Raw genomic sequence first — 20,612 nt, 5'->3', positions numbered from 1 at the left:
TCCGGTAGCAGACGACAGGACATGCGGCGTGCGATGGGGCGTGCGGGAACTGCTCGCCGTGCGATTTTTTTGCAGTTATGTTTGTTCCGCTCGTTGTTCTGTACTCCAAGATGAGTTGTTTTGTACATTGAGGAGTTGGACATGAGTAGTAAGTGCCCGTGGTGAATTTCCATGATCGGCTCCGAAAAGAATACACCCAAGATGTTGCGTGAAGAGCTGGCTCACATTTCCTGAATCCGAAAAAAAGTGGCATTGTGCGACAGAGTTTCCGAAAGATCAACGGGATCGGGACCAACGGCTGGCTGCAATTCCTGTAGAACATATACGGGCACCTCGGAAAGCGGACGTTACCTGATTTATATGCTCCTTGCATTTTGTGGAAAGTGATTACATTGAGCTCGCAGGTGTCAAAACGGAAATCCCGTACCATTTAAATCAGCGAAGTATCGTCCACAACATTAGTTTGTTATTTTTTTGTTTGTTTCTTCAGTGGTGATTGTAAATATATATATATATATACATGTAAACATCGAAAAATGTTTGAAGAAAAAAAAATTAAGTTCCACGGGGGATCGAACCCGGTCCTACCGCGTGTAAACCGGACGTCTTTCCCACTGAGCTACTGGCGCATCCTTTTTTTTTTTTTTCCAAACGAAACAAGTTTATTTACAAGTTATTTACAGACATCCTTGCAGTAGGTTCCGCAAACATTATACAAGGCCACATTGAAAAGTAATTCAGAAAACGACAGGTGGATAGCTCGTATAGAAACGTTATGCAAACTGTAGAGACGAGCGTGAAAAACAAAGACTCTGAAAAGAGAGAAAAAAAAAGAAAGATACACTATCGCCGTGCGGTAAGTAGCTGTCACACAAACCTGACCAGACTTGGCGGAAACGATTGAGAGGAAACGCAAACGATACAGTATGAGACCGCGTGAGCAATTATGCAATCTGTACGAAAAAAAAAAATCAATAAATCGAAGAAAAAAGGACGCGAAGTTCCAAGGGGGAGAAGAGCCACGGTCCACTTTCGCGCACCGCACACCTCAGCCAACGCCAACGCGCCTACAGTTCACAGGAACTCGCCAGTTTCTCACGCCTGACGTACGTCGTTGTACGCAGCGGCGACGACCTTCCTCGAGTTGTCGCTTGATGCACTCCCAATCACCCGCGTTCGGCTGCCGCGACGTCACCGATAGCACCCACCCCAACGTGGACACGAAGTAGCTCCAGGTTGGACGCGCGTCGAGATGGCATTGCACCATTGCGGTACGCGACTGCCAGATGGCGTGCAGGCCCAGCAGCATCATCATGTGCGCCACCTCCGTCTTATCCCTCTCCTCGAGTTGCAGATACTTGAAGACGCTCCACTCCACTTCGAAGGAGTCCCTGAGCTCAAACGTCGTCCTCATCTCGTCCCAGAAGAGGTAGGCATTGCTACACTCGACTAGGACGTGCTGGATGGTCTCGGGCGCCCCGCAAAGGTCGCAGTTTAGGGACCACGGCACGAAGAACCCCTTTTGATGGAGCCAGGTTTTAACTGGAAGGACCTCCATGTGCATCCGGACGAAGAAGTCCCTTGTCACCACAGGGATGGGAAGGATTCGCACGAGTTTGTAAAGTCGCGTCGCGTCGTCGGGCGTCGGTGGTTGTCTGTAGAGCGGTGGCGGGAAGGATGCGGAAACGGCATCCCAGTACAGCCGCCTCTTTCCGACGGTCGCCAGGTATTCCCAGGAGAATTGGGCCTGCAGAAACTCGATGGAGCTGGCGATTTCCTTGTAGAACCTCAGGGCGGCTCCCTTGGTCGTGCGGCCACTCGTGCTCACCATCCAATTCCCGAGATGTGGGAATCCAAGGTGGTGCAGCACGGCGATGAAGGTCGGGTCCTTTGCATCCCGGAAAAGCAGAAAACGCTGCACGTGCAGCTTGAGCACGATGTTAACGAGGCCCAGACCTCCGCTCTCTTGGTGCAGAAAGAGGTTGTTCCTTCGTGTGCTTTCCATGGCGGACTTCCACACGAACATGGCCCAGTTCCGGTGTACTTTTCCGGCCTGGCTGCCCGGGCAGCAGACGGCCTGAGCCCTGTACAGCACGGCTGGGTAGCTGACTGTGTTGCACACGTGAGCCCGGCTGAAGAAAGACAAGTTTCTGCACCGCCAGGGCGACAGCTTGGCGGCAACGAAGTTGGTGGTCGGTCTCCACACTGCGGCCATTGATCGCTGCGGGTCCACCGGCACACCCAGGTAGCCGTCGAGCGAAGTGCTCCATCCTATTGGCCCCGAGCGGGACCGATTGGAGCGCTGCGATCGCTCGACCGTGACGTAGGATAGGGGATCACGTGATAAGGACGGTTATTCTGCCTTGCTTTGGTCGGGGTATTCGGGAACCGTTCGGTCGTTATTTTCGTGTTTTTTTTCTGTGTTTGGAGCCCGATTAGTTCACGCGTGGATCGGCTTCGGCAGCCGTCGTGCTCAGGAAGCAATGGTGAAGTACTGTTCGGTGCCGCAATGCCGTAGTTACGCGACCGACCCGAACGTCAGCTTTCACATCTACCCCAAGGAGAAGCAGCTGCGCACGGAGTGGCTTGTGAAGTTGAGAATGGGCAAATTAAACTCCAAGAGCTCGACAGTGTGCAGCAAGCACTTTAGAGATGAAGACTTCGTGTATGCGGTTGGAGCGAAGATGTTTGGTAAGTGTTCTCCAGTTATTTCAGTGAACCTCTACAAAAAGGGGTGGATTTTGTTGGACCCGTCGGAGATCGACGCTCTTGCATTTTGCACGTAAGCTGCAAACACGAAACGTTTTCGCAGAGAGTGATATCACGCATGCGTGTATCTAAGTGCTTAACACTCGTTAGTTTTCCTGGGCCACGACGCCCCCAAGTCACGCGAGCGACCTGAGCAAAGCTGGCGATCAGACGGCCGAGATCGACGCATGCTCACGCTCCGTCGTGATTGATTTTCTTCCTTTTTTTCTCGTCAGGCTGGAAAAAAAGGACTTTCGCCCCAGGAACCGTGCCGTCCCAGAATCTGCCTTTACGGCCACTGGACAAGCCCCCGAAGCTGCGACAGCCCCTGAAGCCGCGGGCAGGTGTGGACACATGCAAGCCTCGCCGTGAGTGCTCTCGTTTGTAGGGAACATTCGTGGTATCAGTGGATGCTGTGTGATAAATAACCAGATTTTAAATATTTGGCTCTTGCATACCTGTTTACTTTTTTTTTTTTTTTTCAGTCATTAAAAGATAAAGCATGGTCGTGTCTATTTCAGTTCCAGTGCTGAGCTGTAATTTTAGGTTTTTCTGTTTTGTTTTTTTTCCACTTGGATTTAACAGCCAAGGATGACCTGCCAGCAGCAGTTACATTGGCAGGGCTGAACTGCGAAGAAGCCAGCACCAGTGAGGGTTTGATTGAGCAGGAACTACCCAACCAGGATGCCGATGCTGCAGATCCCATTGATGAGGAGAAAGCAAACATTGCGTGCCCAGTGTGAGTCATGTCAGCCTAATTCTAGTTGATACCAGAGTTGTTTTTTAATGTTTCAGGTCTTCAGGCTGAACTTCACACCTTGAAGAAAGATGTCGGATGTCAAGCGGACTCACTACAGCTTGAGAAAGATCAAGTGCTCGGGATAGCACGGGTTAAGAATGAACCGGCCCTCGTATCACTGACCTGCATACCCTGTTTTCAGCTATTCTATAACATCTGCGACCTGTATGGGGAATCTCGCTTATTAAGCCAGAAGAAGGATTTCAGCATCAGTAACGAGGACGCAGTACTGCTAACAATGATGAAGCTGTACCACAATCTGACGTTTTCCCTTCTTGGGGTACTGTTTGGGGTCCATAGGACGACAGCTTCCAACATATTTAGAGCGTCGGTACCGGTCCTAGCAGCAGTGCTCAGGCACGCCGTTTTCTGGCCTGAAAAGGAGGCTGTGCTCCAGTCCCTGACCAAGTACTTTAACAAGTACAGGGACTGTCGCATGGTGCTCGACTGTATAGAGATTCCTCTGCAAAAGCCGAAAAACCTGGAGTCTCAACTACTTACCTACAGTCACTACAAGGGAACCCACACTGCAAAGGTGCTTGTGTGCGAGACGCCAGGTGGCTTAATTAGCTATGTGAGTCCGGCATTCTGTGGCAGATCCTCCGACACGCATATCACAAAGGAGAGTGGGCTTCTAGAGAAATGCCTGCCCTTCATCGACAGCGTAATGGTCGACAAGGGGTTCTTAATTGACGAGCTGTGTTGCGAACACAAGGTAAAGTTGGTTCGTCCACCATTTCTCCGTAAAAACACACAGCTGAGCAAATCTGACGCCGCAAACAACCAAAGCATCGCAGCCGCACGCGTCCATGTCGAGCGTGCAATTCAGCGAATGAAGTTGTTTCGAATTCTTCGGGACAATTTCAGCGCAGACCTCCTTCCGCAAATCGATGATGTTGTCGTCATCATTGCAGGTCTCGTGAACCTCTCAAAGCCCTTGTTCAGCAACGACAAATTTTTAACTGGTTAATACATTGCTGAACAGGACACGATAGCGTTTTCTTTTAGCTGCCTGTTTAAACGTTGACGTTAATCTGTAGATCACTTAATGGGCATTTCAAACATGGCATCCCACTGTCATTTGTGAAGAATGAGTTCTCTTTAGCAGGGTAGTAAGAAAAACGTATTGTTCGGTCACAGACTGTCACTAGCCAAGAATTTCCTTGTTAACTTCGTTCAAGGTATTCTTCCCCTGTGCCGCATTGGAGAAAGGTTGTCAAAGCACAGAAATGAGTCAATATTTCTAGCTCGTGCATTTAGACACACAAGCCATTCAACAGCCTTGTAAGATATGTTTCTATGCCAATTTAATTTTGCAAATTTGATGTCATGCATACTGTAATAAATGAATGTATTAGCACGTGCTTGTTGCCATCCTTTTGTTTATTTGCTGGCTTCAAACGCATATCTAATGTTACCACACTGGCCCTTTTTGGGGCCCACTACCACGAGTATGAACATGCCAGATTCTTCAGCGTGTCAAAAATGTACTTGTTTACAGGGTGTGCACTGCAGCCGAACATTTAAGGAAATGTGCAGCATCAAATGGCACGGTAAGTGCCCTCCAGTCCTCTGGACTCTTGTAGACGAAAAAGTCACACTGGAATATTCGTTAACCCCATCTGGACCTGAACCTGTGTGTAGAATAGGGGCGTCGGCTTGTCCTTTGAGAAAGCTTTCTTCACCGTGTTGAGGCACTTGATTTCTAAAATACGCTTGTCACCCTTGCAGCAGGCGCAGGTGAAAGTAACGAGCCCATCCACGCTACAGCCCATCACAGGAAACTCGTTCCAAATCAATAGGCCCCTGTCTTCCACAGTGCATGCGTGGCCCCTCGACTTCACAACCGAGACATACTTGTCCCGCGCAGTCCCTTCGATGCTCAGCCCGCGCTGCATTGCTGCAGACTGGTATGTGCTCGTGCGGAGGACCGCCTTCAACAAAGGCCCCATGTTGTGCGGCATTTGCTCTGTCTCGCACTTCGCTGCCCTTGTTTTGAAGGAATGGCAGACTGTACTGGTTGCCATGCCTATCCTCTGGCGCAACCAGTCCTCAGATAGCGACTGTTCCCTCGTCCTCTCCTCGATTACCGCACAGACGTCTGCAGAGAAGGTGGCCCTCATCTCATCCACAAAAGCATCGAAGCTGGGAGCAGCAGTTGTGGCAATCAGCCGCGTAAGTGTGGGCAGTCCGGGGACAGGGGGCTCCTCAGCTGCGGTGGGGGCGGTTGATATCTCTGCAAACATGCAAATAAACAGGGAATATTGACACATTACACACTATAAAGGTGATAGGAAAGAAATTGGTTGTTGGAATGCAAAAATGAAATGCTAGGGAACAGTTCTATGTACAAAACACAAGAGGACTAATTATGACCAGTCTCATTGCTGCCATAGTGAATACGTTGAATAAGCCTGGTACTAATATGTGAGCATACGAGGGCCATTAAAAAAGTATCAGACCTAAATTTGTTCTGCATAAACAAATGAAGTGCAGACAGCATCTTCTGGTTAGAGAAGTGGAGGGAACATTAATGTGTATGTGTGAATTTTATCAGGCCCGATGAAAATGTGAGTTGTTTTCAGTCAGCCTCCGAGTGAGGAATTGTAGTCGCTGCTCGTCATTTTTTTCCGTAACTCGAATAGGGTTCCTTTCAGCGGCATTTTCATCGTAGGGAAGAGCCAGAAATCCCATGGAGCCATGTTGAGACAGTAGGAAGCCTGTTTTGGCCAAAAAAACTCAGACGCAAGGAATGAGCTGGTGCACTGTCATGATGCAGCTCCATCGTGAGAAACTTCGGCACGATTGCACGAAGTTCGTTAATCACCAGATTATTTTGGCTTGTTGAAGGCCTCTCCCCACTGACATGCAGTCATCTTTGATCTGGTTGTACCAAACATTAATGTTTTTTTTAATGCCCATGGCATCGTCCTCGAACTCCTGCTGAATATTTCGAATTGTTTCCACTTGAGTGTGAGCAAGCTTGAATCAAAATTTGATGCAATACCTCTCACTCAAACTACTTTGTCATGTTGCAAAAAAACAAAAACAAAAAAAAACGACGAGCACTAACTACACGTCATCACTCCGAGGCTAACTGCCTGCGACTCACATTTTTTGCGGGCCTGATAAAATTCTTGCATGCGCATTAACGTTCCCTCTGCCTCCTCACCAGATAAAGCTATCCGCGCTTCATTTGTTTCCACGGTACTAATTCAGGTAGGATACTTCTTAAACAGACCTTGTACACCAATTAAGCATGTAGTGGCATACTTAATTGGTGATGGTGCTCCAGGCGCACTTTCAGTTTAAGTTGTGGGCCAGGAAAGTCACCTGCACCTGGCAATCTGGTTTTTTGTAGAAATCTGCCTATGGCAGGATGACAGTGCACATTGCTCAACTAGACTTAAGCCTCAGCCACTTTAAACATATTGTACTAAGGAACATTTCTGGTTGCTCTTCTGGTTCGCTTGACATTTTTTTCTCTCCTTTGCAGTCAACTGTTACGACACATTGGATATTAGTGCTTCCACTCAAATCTAATATATATATGGCGCAATCGCCATGCCTTCAGAACCTAGTACCTGTACTTTTTATTATCAACTCTAACTTTTGTGAGTCAGGCATGCACAATTCAGAATGTAAACATATTAAGGTTGGAGTCCCCATCCGTTGAGCGTACTGCTCACAGCTGTGTCAATTTATCACAGCCACCGATCTAAGTGGTGTACATTTATCTAGGGTTTCAATGTACACAAAAATTCTACACAGATAAATATACACAGGAGTGTACATTTATCTTGGGTTTTTTCTGCTGTGATCCAAACATCCTGCATGGTCTGTACTGAGCACAGCTTCTATCCCGTGTGAGGCATGCCACCACTGATGTTCGTCGGGTACTGAGAGAATCGATTCATAAAGTCTCTTAAGAATGACCAACAAACAGCCAAAACCAACTGTAGCAAAGACAATGGGAAAGAGAAAGAGGAAATGCAGTTCATGAACCAACCAAGAGGACGGATTTCTTCGGTGTGCCGCAGGGCAGCTGACCTATAAGTCAGTCCCTCCAGTAGTCGTCCCAGGATATCGCCTTTAGGAAGCAGGACCGGATCCCCTTCAACCTGAAAATATAAAGCGAAATTTCGCCAAAATAAAGCAAACGTAAAACAATGGATTGCAAGCGTCCCGGCTAGTGCCTCTTTCATACAACCATGTTCGCATGCATGTAAGGGCAACATTGGCAGGCTTCCAGTTGCGCGTGCTTCGTTGTGCAAGCGGAGACAATGGCTGTTCGGTCGAAACCGAAATCATGTCACTCCGTTCTGTCGCCTACTGGATCCCAAAATTGTATGCAAAATGCAACTGCCTAGCATACGACAAAAAAAAAAAAAAAAACAGTCCAGCGGTGTGCGCTTGACAGGCCGGCAGGCGAGGTACAAGCTAAACACCCAGAAAAAAAGAACCTGAGTGCATCGATGTATGGCATCGCGAGCCAGGGTCAAAAAGTTTTTGGAGCGCTTTGTCCAACGACTGAACTCGTGGCAAACAAAAACACTCTGCGGGTTCAGCTTGCAGACATTGCCTCCTTTGCTCACTTCTCGTCACTAACTCTTTCGCGGCAGATTTTTTACGTATCGGGGTCCCTCTCGAAAAAGAAAGCCCACCGAGAGAAACCTATGTAATCACTACTTCGACAAGCAGTTTTTGAAAAGGGGGATTTTGGTAGTGCCATATGATTTAAACGAGAGCACGAATGTTGATGAACACGCAGCAGTAACTACGTTTCAGTTTAGAAAGCGGCATATTTGTAGCGACGTAGGGACGGCAACCCGTTACATTGCACGACCACGGTGACTGTGGTTGTGCTAGTGCTTCAGCTCACAAAGCAACTCTTGCCGCGCAAAAAAAAAAAAAAAAATGGTTTTGTTCCACAGCATGACGGCATGGCCGGCACACTAACGTCAGAGCATCCGTACACGCCCGTGTGTATCGTTGAAAAAAATTGAAAAAGGCGCGAGACGAGACCACCGGACAAGAGCGCCAAGATTACATGAGAGCGCAAAACCTGAGACGGCGGGAAAAGCCATGCAAGGGGTGGGGGTGATCGGACGGATGATTGATGCGGGGTACTTAGTGTTGGGCGGTTTCTTGCGCCACCTAGGTCACGCATGCTCAATTACGGTTCTCAGTTTAGTCTCGTTTTTGAAAGGCGACCAAAACTGGTGCTTTGGCACAGGCTTGGTGTAGACTACCCATATTTTGGCAAATGTAGCAGGACGTAGCAGGGTTAGCCCCTTGGCACAGTTTCGCACAACTGGCCCAGCATACACATCACTGTCTTCATTTGATTTGCTAACTCAGACTGACGCAACATATGCACTACATCATTAGTGAAAATCCCACAAGGTCACGTAACGCACACAAGAAAATGAAGGAGCATCCTGTGTGCTCTCGGCGTACCTATGCCGTGACACACTGTTGGTCAAGTTCCGTTAGCACAGGTCAGGGCAGAAGAAGCGTTTATATGTGGGTCTTGTACAGCCCTTTCCCGTGATTTCATTTGGCGCTGGCGGAGGGAGCTTTATGGTATGCACAAGGTCTACTAAAAGCGCTGTGCATAAATAGAAGTTTCATAGCTCACTTTTTCAAGGCCCGGGAGGTTGACGATCTTCCTCGGAGCATACTTCTCCCCGACCGCTCTCTTCTGCCCCTTCCCCCACTTTTGTGGCAAGTCTGTGGACGCCAGTACGTTGAAGTTCCTCTTGGCGTTGATATGTAGCAACATTGCCACAACGTGCTTACACTTGTAGTTCCTGCAAAATGGCAATGTTCTTAGCTTGCAATTAAACAGCATATGCAATATCAGTCATAAAATGTGAACAGTCTCACCCTCTAGCAGTACCTTTCTCATGCAACTTCAATATTATTTGAATGAGATTAAAAGTGCATGTACAAGTTGGCAGTATGCAATGCCAGTAGAGCTGAGTGTTAATAGACTTGAAAGAGTAATCTACAGAGAATAGCAAGACATAAAATTTCACCGACTATTTTAACGTGAAAATCACTCGCAGCTTAGTGGTATCTAAGCAACCAGCAGCTGCATAAATGTGAGAATGTTATGTGGCTCCATTGATTTTAGTTTAATGGTTGCTGATACGAGGGCAGCTGCACTCGTATTTGCATGTAATATTTTTCTTTTTGTAGTGCATCTGGTTACTATGTAGGGGCCGAGAGAAAACTATTCTACAACTCTAATGGACCTAGCTACAGGAATATTTGCATAATCTTTTTTGACAGAAGAAAGAAAAACAGCGATGCTGTACACAAACTGCCATTGGCCTTTGGATGATCGGATATTAGTTTATGAATTAAATGTTATCCACAAGGTTTAATACTCGTAGCTCAAAAATTCCGACATTGCAGAAACAATAAAAGAGAATACTAAAAAAACTAAAAAAAAAAAAAAGCAAAAAAAAAAAAAAGAAGACGGACGCGCGGAGTCGAACTCGCGACAAGCACCTCACGAAGCGCGCACCTTACCACTGCGCCACGGGAACAACGAGTATGCCCGATCGTATTTCGTAAACAAGGCACAGCACTTCGCCGGTTATCGCAAACTGTTTGGTTCCCGGCTCGAGCCGCGAGCTCCTCGATCGACTTGACAACACGCCGGCCGATAAGTATATACAACTCAACCGAGTAATGATACACGGCATGTTCCTTTACCCTGCTTTGCAGGAGCACGATGTGTCACCGACGTCTCTTCCATTCAGTGCTATCTCCAGCTCGTGCGGGTCCGAAGTCAGTGCCGACGTCTGGAGGACGAATCCAATGAACCTGTAGCAGTCCTTATCCACCTTCTTGATACTGCAGGAGAAGACATGTCCCGCTTCAAGAACTCGTTCGCCCTCGAGCAACAGCCGGGATGTTTCGTGGGCCTTGTTCACGAACGCGTTGATGCTGCTTACAGGCAGCACAACTGAAAAGGGGTACACAGTTTTAACGGGCTGCCCGGTCAAATAGAAGCTAAAAAAAAGCTTCGCTTACCTTCAACGGTAGGTCGCACATGGTCCGCATCCATCGCGGTGCCCGACACAGCCGCCGAAAACGACAAATTGGCCCGTACCGTCTCTAGTCTACGCCGCCGCGCTTCCCTGCAGAAACCGGTTCCCTGCTAGCCTGCAACAGGCTCACCGGCTCCCCGGAAGCAGTTGTACGGTAGCCGACTTAGGAGCTTGACCGGATCGAGTACAAAAACGAAAAAATTGGGTTAAAATAAACCTTAAACACTCGTACTAATAGAAAAAAGCGAAGACCGAGGCACTGCACCCTACACACTGAGCGCAAAAAACGGTCACGTGATCCCCTATCCTACGTCACGACGATAGGCCCGTTAGGTGGCGCCACGTCATGTTCTCGGGGCTAATACCTCCGAAAGTTCTTGGCGTAGTCGCCCATTCACCGAGCCACGCCCCCGCCGACTTCTGTCGGTTGATCATGGCCCCTGAGGCAGCGCAGAACCGGTCCACGTGTCGCAGGATGGTCTGCACCTGTACCTTGGACGAGCAGATAAACGAGACGTCGTCTGCGAAGGCCAGAACGCGGACGTCTTCGTCCCCAAGCCGTAAACCTGAGATGGATGGGTCCGCATTGACTGCCCGGCAGAGTGGCTCCAACTGCAGCGCGAAGAGCATGGGCGAAAGGGGGCAGCCCTGCCGAACCGACCTCCCGATGGAGATGGGACCTCCCCTCTGGCCGTTGATGAGAAGGCGCGTAGAGATGTCTCGGTAGCAGAGCGCGATCCACTCCCGCAGCTCCTCCCCCACGCCGAATCGATCCAGCGCCGCCAGGAGGAACCTGTGGGACACCCGGTCGAAGGCCTGCCGCAGGTCCAGCTGCAGGACCGCCAGGGGCTGGTGACCCTCCGCCGTCGCCTCGCCGATCGCCCGCATGATGTGGAGGTTCCTGGATATTTTCCTCCCGCGAAGGCCGTAGGTCTGATGGGGCCCTATGATGGACTTGAGACCTGTGTCAAGTCGCCTTGCGAGGATCTTGGCCAGGATTTTATAATCAGAGCAAAGAAGACTGATGGGCCGAAAGTCCCCGACCTCGGAAATAGGGCCCTTTTTAGAATTCTTCGGGATCAGTACCGTGAAGCTTTGCCGCATGGTCGGAGGAAGTAGCCTTCGTCTGCGGATGTCATTGAAGACTCGAGCCAAGATGGGGCACAGAGCGTCAGAAAAGATTTTGTAAAACTCTGACCCGATGCCGTCCGGGCCGGGAGCTTTGTTACGGGACAGGTGCTTGATTGCATGTTGGACCTCGGCCTCCCGGATTGGGCAGGGTAAAATGTCAACCGCCCCCTCAGGAACCGAAGGAGATCCCCGGAGAAAGGGCTCGAAAGCGACATCGTCAAGCCTCTCCTCCCGGAAGAGCTCCCTGAAGGACGTCTCGAAGACGCCCGCGATGTCTTCTCTTGAGGTGAAAACACGAGCTCCTTGCCGCAGCTCCTTGATAGTGTTCTCTGTTGCCCTTTTCCGCTCGTGTGTGCGGAAGATCTTCGAGGGCTGCGTCTCTCCCTCGAGTGTCTCGACTCTGCTCCTCACCTGGGCTCCCTTGTAGCGCTCCTCCAGCATGGCCAGCAGGTGCTCTTTGCAGAGCTTGATGTCGTCACTGAAGGATCCTGGACTGCTCTCCTCCTCCTCCAGCAGTGCCTTGAGGGTGTTCGTGAGGTGAATCCGAGCTTGACGTTCCTCTGCGCCCCTGCGGCGGCCGAGCGCGCACGCGGTATCCCGGAGCTTGATCTTGAACTCCTCCCACGAGACCGCGTCCGCGCCGCCCTCCTCCAGGTTCTGGAGAGCACGCCTCGTCTCCTCAATAAAATCTTCGCTTTCGAGGATGCTGAAGTTCATCTTCCAAGGCGTGTCGCGCCTTGCCCGCACACTTCCGGGGCCCCCAGCAAGAATCTCAGCCGCGACGAAACCGTGGTCTGAGAACGGGACAATCTTCGCATCGTAGGACACGACGCTCCCGGACCACTCGCCAGAGACGTAAACGCGGTCCAGCCGCGCCTGCGACGCGCCCCTCCACCTCGTGAACCGCGGCGAAAACTTGTCAAGCGTCTCCGTCACGTCCACAAGGTCGAAATCGCGCACGGCGTCGCGAAGCGCAGCCGCACCCACGTCGGCTCTTGGGACTGCCGACCCGCTCACTCTATCGCGACTGTTAGTCACGCAGTTGAAATCTCCGCCGACCACGAGCGTGGCGGGCGTGTCAAGAAGTGCGCGCAGTCCGACGAAAAAGTCCTTGCGCTCCCCCGGCCGGCTAGGGGCATAGACCGATATAAGGCGCACCAGCTGGTCTCCAAGGAGGCAATCGGCAAGTGCAAAGTGCCCACTCGCGCACAGTCTGGGGTCCAGCATTCGGATGCCAGTATTTTTTCTGACTAGGATGGCGGTTCCCCCGGAGGGGCTAGCCGTGAGCGTGTGAACGCACCAAAAAACGTTTCCAAAAAAACGAACAAAACTTTTTGCTTTCTCAGCGGAGCAGATCTTTGTCTCTTGTATGAAAATGACGTCCGCGCTCTCCTCATTAATTAGATCTAATAAAAAACTTTTACGCTTCGTGGCGGTGACACTTATACAATTAAAGGTTGCTATTTTTAAACACTTCATTTAAAATTATTGTATATAAACAGAACACAAAGAAGCAGCCAAGACCAACAGTACAAATGTAGACGTGATAAGACGAGATGAAAGGTACAAACACACCAACTAAGAGAACGAAAAGAAAACCAACGAAGCACAACTACCGAGTAAAAATAGAAAAGACAGAGTTGAGGAAAGATAACTCTCACCCAAATTATGGAAAGTGCCGGGTTTCCTCACACATTCTTCAGCGAAGACCGATCCGTTTCGACGGGACGCGAGGCTGGGATTTCGGGGAGGTCTTTGTACTTTTTACGCGCACTCTGTCGTGTTGCCTTGCCCGTGTCCTTGAGAGGCGCACCTGCGTTGGGCTCCGGCGGGGGAGCTTTCCCCGGAGCGGCTGTCGGCGCTGGCGAAGTGGCCTCCTCCGCTTCTTCCCGCGAAGCCGTGGGCATCGTGGGCTCCGAGATGGAAGCTGCCGCGGCAGCCCTCTCCGCCGACACCGGGTCGGGCTCCCCGACCGAAGGGCCCGAGTCGGTGTCGTCTTCGTTCGGTGGTCCCACGCGAATGTCAGCCGAGGGCTGCCGAAGGGTCTACGATCTCGCGTAGAGTCTGCAGCTCCGGAGTCGGATGTGCTTCGTTTACCTCGACTACTGCGGCCCCCTCCGTGTCGCCGTCGTCCAGCAGCTCCTGGTGCCGCTCGCGCAGTGGCTCGTGCCTCGTCTTGGAGGCGTACGTTGGGACACAGTCGGCCTCGACGTGTCCGTAGCCCCTGCAGCCGCGACACCACGGCGCCCTGCATTGCCTTCGCATATGCCCCAGCTGGCTGCACCGGAGGCACATGGGAGGCCGGCCGGGCACGGAGATGAGCACGGGATAGTCGGCCACGTGTCCCTGGTGCGGCAGCTCATCCCTTCGGCCCCCTTTCTTTAGGATGATCCTTACGGACCGCGTAGATGTTTCGACTTGGTAGTCGTCGGTCGGCGACTTCCACATCTCCCTGGTGATCTCTTTGACGACCCCGAACTCCGCGAAGGCGGCGCTGACCTCCCTATCTGTCACGTAGGTGGGGAGCCAGTGAACCCGCAGCACCACCTCCGTAAAGTTCGGGTCGACCACGACGCACTTCCGGCCTTTCACCTTGACATCCTTCAGCGCGGTCAGCTTGTCCTTAGCGTCTGTTGAGTTCAGGGTGCACACAAACACGTGGTTGAACTGGAAGGCGCCCAGCCCAACCACGTGCTTCATTCCAACAGTCGACTGCAACATATCGGCAAAGTCCTGAGTGCGGTAGGGGCGTCCTCTGGGCTCCCCATGCAGGAAAACGGTCTTCTCAAGCCTGCTGCCACTTGGTAGTGGCGGCAGCAGCATCTTGTAGCCCGAATCTCCGGCGTTGCTCGTATCCTGATGCGCGCCCTCAACGGGGGCAGCCGCTCCGTTGGCCATTCAGACGGTCGCGTGGGGGGAACGGGAGAGCGGAAAAAAAGACGTCCGCTCCCACGCGCGCCCACGTCGGAACCTTTTCTGGAGGATCTCTTTCCCTAGTAACAATTCAGCCGGTAAACTGTAAGTTGGAAAGTTTGCTGTCGATTTTTCTCTAGCAAAAGCACTCCTGGGTCGAAGTCGGGAAGCACCACGCTTTGGGGACATTCGCACCTAGTAAAGAAATCGTACGCGTGCATATTGAACTCGAAGTAGACACGTCGTGCTTGACGTTTGCGCGAGCAATGTCTTCAGCCCCGAGAAGGGATCGACGGCTCGGCGACGTCTTCGTGCAAATCGGCTTGGTGGCCGGGCGTGTCGTACGGGATGAATACCAATTTTTTTGATCACTCCCAAATTTCTCTTTTAACGGTTGACAGAATTCGCCGGTACCGCGAACGACAGTTCTGAAATAGAGGTCCCACGCCCGTCGTCCGCTGCCATCGCCGTCCCCGCGAGTCCCACGATACGCGAAACGACGAACGCACAGAATGCTTCCGGTTGTCTGTGGAACTTTTTTTTTTTTCAATCAACGTATGTACAGCTTTTTAGAAGCCACAAAAAATGGGTTTCATATTTTTTTCTATTTTTAATAATGAGTGTGTGCCTTCAGTGACCCACGACTTTGATTAAATTTGGTGGTCGCATCGATACCTTAGAAAATGGCCCGTGACCGCGAAAAAGAGAGTGAGCGAGACTCGAACCGGCCACTTCTTGATCGGCGGTTTTCGGGCGGAAAGAAACCGAATTTCGAGCCGCAAATTCTGTTCTGGGTAGTTGAGCTCTCATATGTCACGTAAAACTAAAAACCTCAGCGAGCATAAATACCCTGTCAGTGTCCCTTTAACAATTATCACCGTACAGCTAGTGTATCATCCATGAAATCTCTTCTCTCCTTGCCACTGCTTTCTTTGCGCCGTAAGTGTTCTCGTCTATGTCTTTTCTATAAAATATATAATTCTAACCCCATTCTTAAAGAAAAGCTCTTCCTCGTCCCACCTTACGTTTCTCCACGCATTGATCATCAGTACAAAGTCGGCATTCCTCATTCTCGAACCTCAGCCTATCACGAATCTTTCATTCCTAGGACATCACCAGAGTGGAACCACCTTCCGGCGTCATTAATATTATTACCCTCGTTAGATGTGTTTAAAAGTGCTGTTACTAATTATTTTTGCGAAAGTGACCCGTGACCTATTCCATGTCTTCTATTACTGTTTGTTGTTGTTTTTTCACTCACTCCCCTCTGTAACGCCCCCAGGGCCTTGAGGGTATGTAAATAAATAAATAAATAAATAAAAAATAAATCAAGCACGCAATATCACCCACGCTATTTTGATCGCAGCCTGCCAACCCACCTGCCAAAACGCTATCTGCCATGGATGGATGATAGCGGCTGCAGCAGCTTACATTGGCTAGAGGTGATATAACTCTACCTAAAGATGGCCGCCAGTGACCGCATTCGCGGAGCGGGCAAACGCGATCCAGCAATTGTCATAGAGATCAGTATGTGGTTCTCGTATGGATCGCTTCGGGGTCGTGCTGGAGCCTGGATCCAGGCTCCTGAGCATGACGCCCGGTCCCGGTAGTGTAAAAATAAGGACTTTTAACAAACCGTGTTCCGCGTATCGCACTATCGGAGCCTTTGAAGCATGCTTTTAAGTGCGCGCCCCGCTGTCACGGTATCACTCCGGGTGCGCGCCTATAAAGCATGTTTCAAAGGCTCCGATAGTGCAGTACGCGGAACACGGTAACAGTTCGCTAAAAGTCCCTAACGTAATATACGATGTGCGATTTCGCTTTCAGCTGTATAAGGTGCGTAGTCATGTGTGTTCGTTGTTCTTCTGTTTCGAGGCGTCCCGCCGTCCAGTAAGGAATCCACAGCTGCGACCGAAATATTTCGAGGCACATTTATTGCACAGATGCTAAAACGGAATTAAGTACAGCACTGCACCTGCATACGCGCAAAAATAAAACATTGGCAAAATCATTTCGTCAACCTCGCCCACAGCTGCAGTTGCACATCGCCAGCACCTCTCTGTCATCTGTGCACGATCTCATCACTTCATTATTACATGCTTGGCCGCACACCTTCTTGGGAATTGGCTTTATCACTAACTTTATCACTATCACTTCTTGGGAATGGTCACTAACATATATCTTTACAAGTGTACACATTGACCCACATAATTACGCATTCAACATGCCAAGTTGGATCAGCTGTTCACTGAAAGTAAAGTTGTTCACTGATTTAAGAAATATAAGCTACTTAGGTGGCCCCCAGCAATCATTACCTTCATTTTTACATATTCAAAGCTTCTCACGCAAGCAAGATGAAAATGTGAAATAAAGCTTCGAAAAATGTTGGCACTCAACAGGCTGGATAACTTGTTGGGAACCACGAAGTGTCCGAAGCTTTCTTCCTCCTTGAGACGACGTTCAAATGCTCGTTCTATATGTCCCAGCATCTAATGACAATGTACGTCCCAACAAACCACTGGATGTCCATTGGACATCCGATAGATATCCGCTCAAGATATTCGGACGTCCCCAGGAGATCCGTAGCCGTCCGACGGATGTCCCCAGGACATCCGTCAGAGTGCCAAAGGTAACAAATTTGCATGTCCGTCGGACATCCGAAATGGGATCCTTCTGCAGGCCAATTTCGGATATTCGGATGGCATGCCTGAATTCATTCTACTTTAGCCCAGATATGTTGTAAACCAGTCAAAGCACTAACCTCAGCCAATTTCTACAGGGCAGAATTTCTTCGGATATCCCGTGAACATCCGATAGAGATCCGATTCAGATATATCGAACATCCATGGGACATCCATATACGTCCGACGAACATCCCCAGGACATCCGACAGAGTGCCAAAACGAACAAAATCGCACATCCGTTGGACATCCGAGATGGGATCCCTCTGCAGGCCGATTTTGGATATCCCGGGAACATCCGATAGAGGTCCAATTCAGATCCACCGAACATCCGTGGGACATCCGTGTATGTCCGATGAACATCCCCCGGACATCCGACAGAGCGCCCAAGCGAACAAAATTGCACGTTCGTTGGACATCCGCAATGAGGATTCCATTGCGGATGTCCGACGTGCGTGCAATTTTGTTCTGCAGACCACTTTTGGACATGCAGATGGCATGCCTAAATCCGTTCTACTCTTGCCTGGATATGTTGTAACCAGTCAAAGGACGACCCTGAGCCAATTTATATCGGCAATATGGTTTTATTACTACACATGTGTTCTATCCATACAGGTGCTTCTAGTGGCCCTACTTTTCTGATTCATCTCGGAGGCTGGTGTTCAAATTTCACGCATTGGGAACCATCTTGCCCTGTGTCATCTTGCAGCTGTTTTTTCATGGCCCTAACAAAGAACCAAAGAAGGTATCAATGCGGGAGATTTCACAGTACATCCAAAAAGTACCTGTAATTGTGTAACATACCGTAAGGTGGCAATCCCCGGCATGGGCAGGTCCTCTCTGCACCGTATGGCCCTAAGAAAACAAGTTGGAGACGGTATCGGTATGAGTGAAGGTAAATTTTGCAGTGCACGCAACTTTCACACCAGAATCGGAACGTACCTGCAGAGTGGCATGGTCTAAGGTGCTACTCCCTGGTGTGGTGGCCAGCCCTTGCTACACCGCATGGACCTAACAAATCAAGCTGAAGAAAGTATGAGTAAAGACAAATTTCACGACACCTTTAAAACCTTTTAGTAGCCGAATAGCATAGTGCGAGGTACTAACTGTTTTACTATAGCATGACAAAGAATGAACGCTGCAGCCCCGCAAGACAGTCAGAGCGAGTTGCATCACAATGTAGTCGTCGTGCATTCCTCCCGTGGAGTGCTGTCATGTACTTTGCTGTCACTTTAATTGGCTCACGGGGGGCCATAGCTTTCAACCTTAGCCAAGTTATGGTGAAGCGGAGTGTACCATAAAGGCGCGTTCCCACCGGCGATGCGATCTAGTCGCGCGATAACTTTCATCGCAAAAGTGACCATCGCGGGCAAAAAGCGACGCGATTTGAGCAGTCGCTACTCGACCAGACTTTTTTGCGATGCAATCTAGTCGCGGAGCGGCTGAGCCAATCAACGGCGTTCGGTGCGAGAGTTTTCAAGAAGCAACTCGCCAACGAAGGTGTTGGACTCGCTCATCGCGCATGCCGGTGTGACCATCTAATTTTTTTGCGATGTGATCTAGTGGCATCGCGCGACTGCTTACTTCGCCGGTGGGAATGCGCCTTAAGAGTGGTAACTTGGGCGAGTTGGTGATGCCCCATTACAACCAAAAAAATGCAAAAATTGGACGAAGGACGAGTGAGAGAAATGTAAGCGACAAGCGCTAACTTGCAACTAAAATTTTAGGAAAAAGCACGATACCCTCGAACCACCAAAACATGAAACACCGCCAATGTTATCAATGTGATTACAATATTGCTTCGTAACGTGTCCTTATGAAGCAATATTGTAATCACATTGATAAGATTGGCAGTGTTTAGTGTTTCTTCCCAATAAAAATTCAGTTGTAAGTCAGCGCCCGTCGTGTACATTCCTCTCACTCGTCCTTCGTCTAATTTTTGCACTTTTTTTTTGGTTGTAACAGAGTGTAGTCTTTGCCGTGGGGAGCTCATTCTTACATCTCGTGACCCTAACAAAACCATTTGAAGGGATGAGTGCAGACAACATTCATTAAGTAAATTTTACCATATTTGCCACACAGTTTGACCTTGAGGTGAATATTAAAGATGCCTATACAACACTAATTCCATACTTAAAAAATAGGCACAAAATACAAGCCTTTGAACTGTAATTTTGTGGCTAATTACCAAAAAATGTTGCTTCACAGCTCCGGAAACAAATAGGCACATATAACAATGTTCAAACTTGCTTTGTACACGACTTGACTGGTAGTAAAAAAGGATAGCTCATTCCATCGTAGAAATTACCAGCGGCATTTTTATGGTCCATTGGCTCCGTTAATGCCAGCTCACTGGCCTTTCCTGAAAATACAAAAAAAAAATGGGTTCAATAAAAAGTCAAAAATAAATTTGTTATCAAAAGTGTAGTGCCACTCAAATACAAAAGCAGAGCATTAAATGCACTTGCACACCTTCTTTCCCACAAATCCACAGTAGGCCATTTCTTGCCATCTATGGAGTGCATCCAGTGTACGACGAGGCACCAAGAAAGGATCCGTGCAAGGAAATTTAACATATCCATGATGAAATTACGTTCTTAAATTGCATCATACTGTAAGCCCCGTAATCATCTGGGTGCACTTTGCAGTGATTGGACTAGAGTGTGCTCTGCAAGAGGGCAGACGTGCATGCATTTTTCAGAGGTAGGATATATATAGCGATGTTAATCACGAAACTGCCAAAGAAAAGTGCAGGCATGATGGTGTGCCTTCATGTGTGTGCAGATAGTATATAATCAACATCAGAGTTTATGTATGGTATTAACAACAACATTTATCTGATTAATTAAGAATCTTTAATTTTACTGTGCTAAACACTGTGCACTATGCACCTGCTTGAAATCCACTGTAGGAATGCAAATACGGTAGAGGCGCTCTTTCGCATTTTACTTCTGCAGAATCGAGTCCAGCACCAAACTATGCCACATGAAAGCACACATTGACCCACCATGATCCACTTCATTCTAAACGCGAGGCTTTCAGCGCCCCCGCCAAGCACGCGCGAGCGTGCAGTGCAAGCAAAAGTTTAGGGGAACATGAAGATGTACCTCAGGAAAGCCTACAAGCTCGAGCTCCTGCGGCACAAGCTCTCGTTCACTAAGAGCAGCTTCCAACGCTATGAGCTCGCGCTTCTAGCCTTCCCCGCGGTACAACATAAGGTGAAACAGAGCATAGTAGCTTCGGCTTCGTTTGCACACGAAGTGAAACAAACATTAG

At 49.4% G+C, this 20,612-nt stretch overlaps 2 protein-coding genes, 1 long non-coding RNA gene and 2 pseudogenes across 3 annotated transcripts; 1 reads left to right on the top strand and 4 right to left on the bottom strand.

Moving 5' to 3' along the window:
- Window positions 1-673: 673 nt before the first annotated feature.
- On the bottom strand, window positions 674-2,215 carry LOC115327000. Its single transcript, XM_040210178.1, has 3 exons — window positions 1,111-2,215; window positions 878-953; window positions 674-812 (listed from the first exon to the last, which is right to left on the bottom strand). Exons 1-3 carry the CDS (start codon window positions 2,213-2,215, stop codon window positions 674-676), a joined length of 1,320 nt encoding a protein of 439 aa, XP_040066112.1.
- Window positions 2,216-3,605: 1,390 nt separating this feature from the next.
- Window positions 3,606-4,642, top strand: LOC120839814. The gene has a single exon (XM_040210177.3). The coding sequence runs from the start codon at window positions 3,786-3,788 to the stop codon at window positions 4,515-4,517; it is 732 nt and encodes a 243-aa protein (XP_040066111.2). The 5' UTR covers window positions 3,606-3,785; the 3' UTR covers window positions 4,518-4,642.
- Window positions 4,643-4,989: 347 nt separating this feature from the next.
- On the bottom strand, window positions 4,990-10,633 carry LOC115325222 (annotated as a pseudogene).
- A 2,797-nt stretch (window positions 10,634-13,430) lies between these two features.
- On the bottom strand, window positions 13,431-14,652 carry LOC115323994 (annotated as a pseudogene).
- A 2,963-nt stretch (window positions 14,653-17,615) lies between these two features.
- Window positions 17,616-18,362, bottom strand: LOC115319866. Its single transcript, XR_003918533.2, has 3 exons — window positions 18,279-18,362; window positions 18,141-18,191; window positions 17,616-18,061 (listed from the first exon to the last, which is right to left on the bottom strand). It is a non-coding gene; the product is annotated as an uncharacterized LOC115319866 (long non-coding RNA).
- Window positions 18,363-20,612: the final 2,250 nt, after the last annotated feature.

Source organism: Ixodes scapularis, unplaced genomic scaffold (genome assembly GCF_016920785.2).
Source record: "Ixodes scapularis isolate PalLabHiFi unplaced genomic scaffold, ASM1692078v2 ptg000105l_1___fragment_1__unscaffolded, whole genome shotgun sequence".
NCBI classification, from domain to species: Eukaryota; Metazoa; Arthropoda; class Arachnida; order Ixodida; family Ixodidae; genus Ixodes; species Ixodes scapularis.
This window is presented reverse-complemented; position numbering and strand designations above follow the sequence as displayed.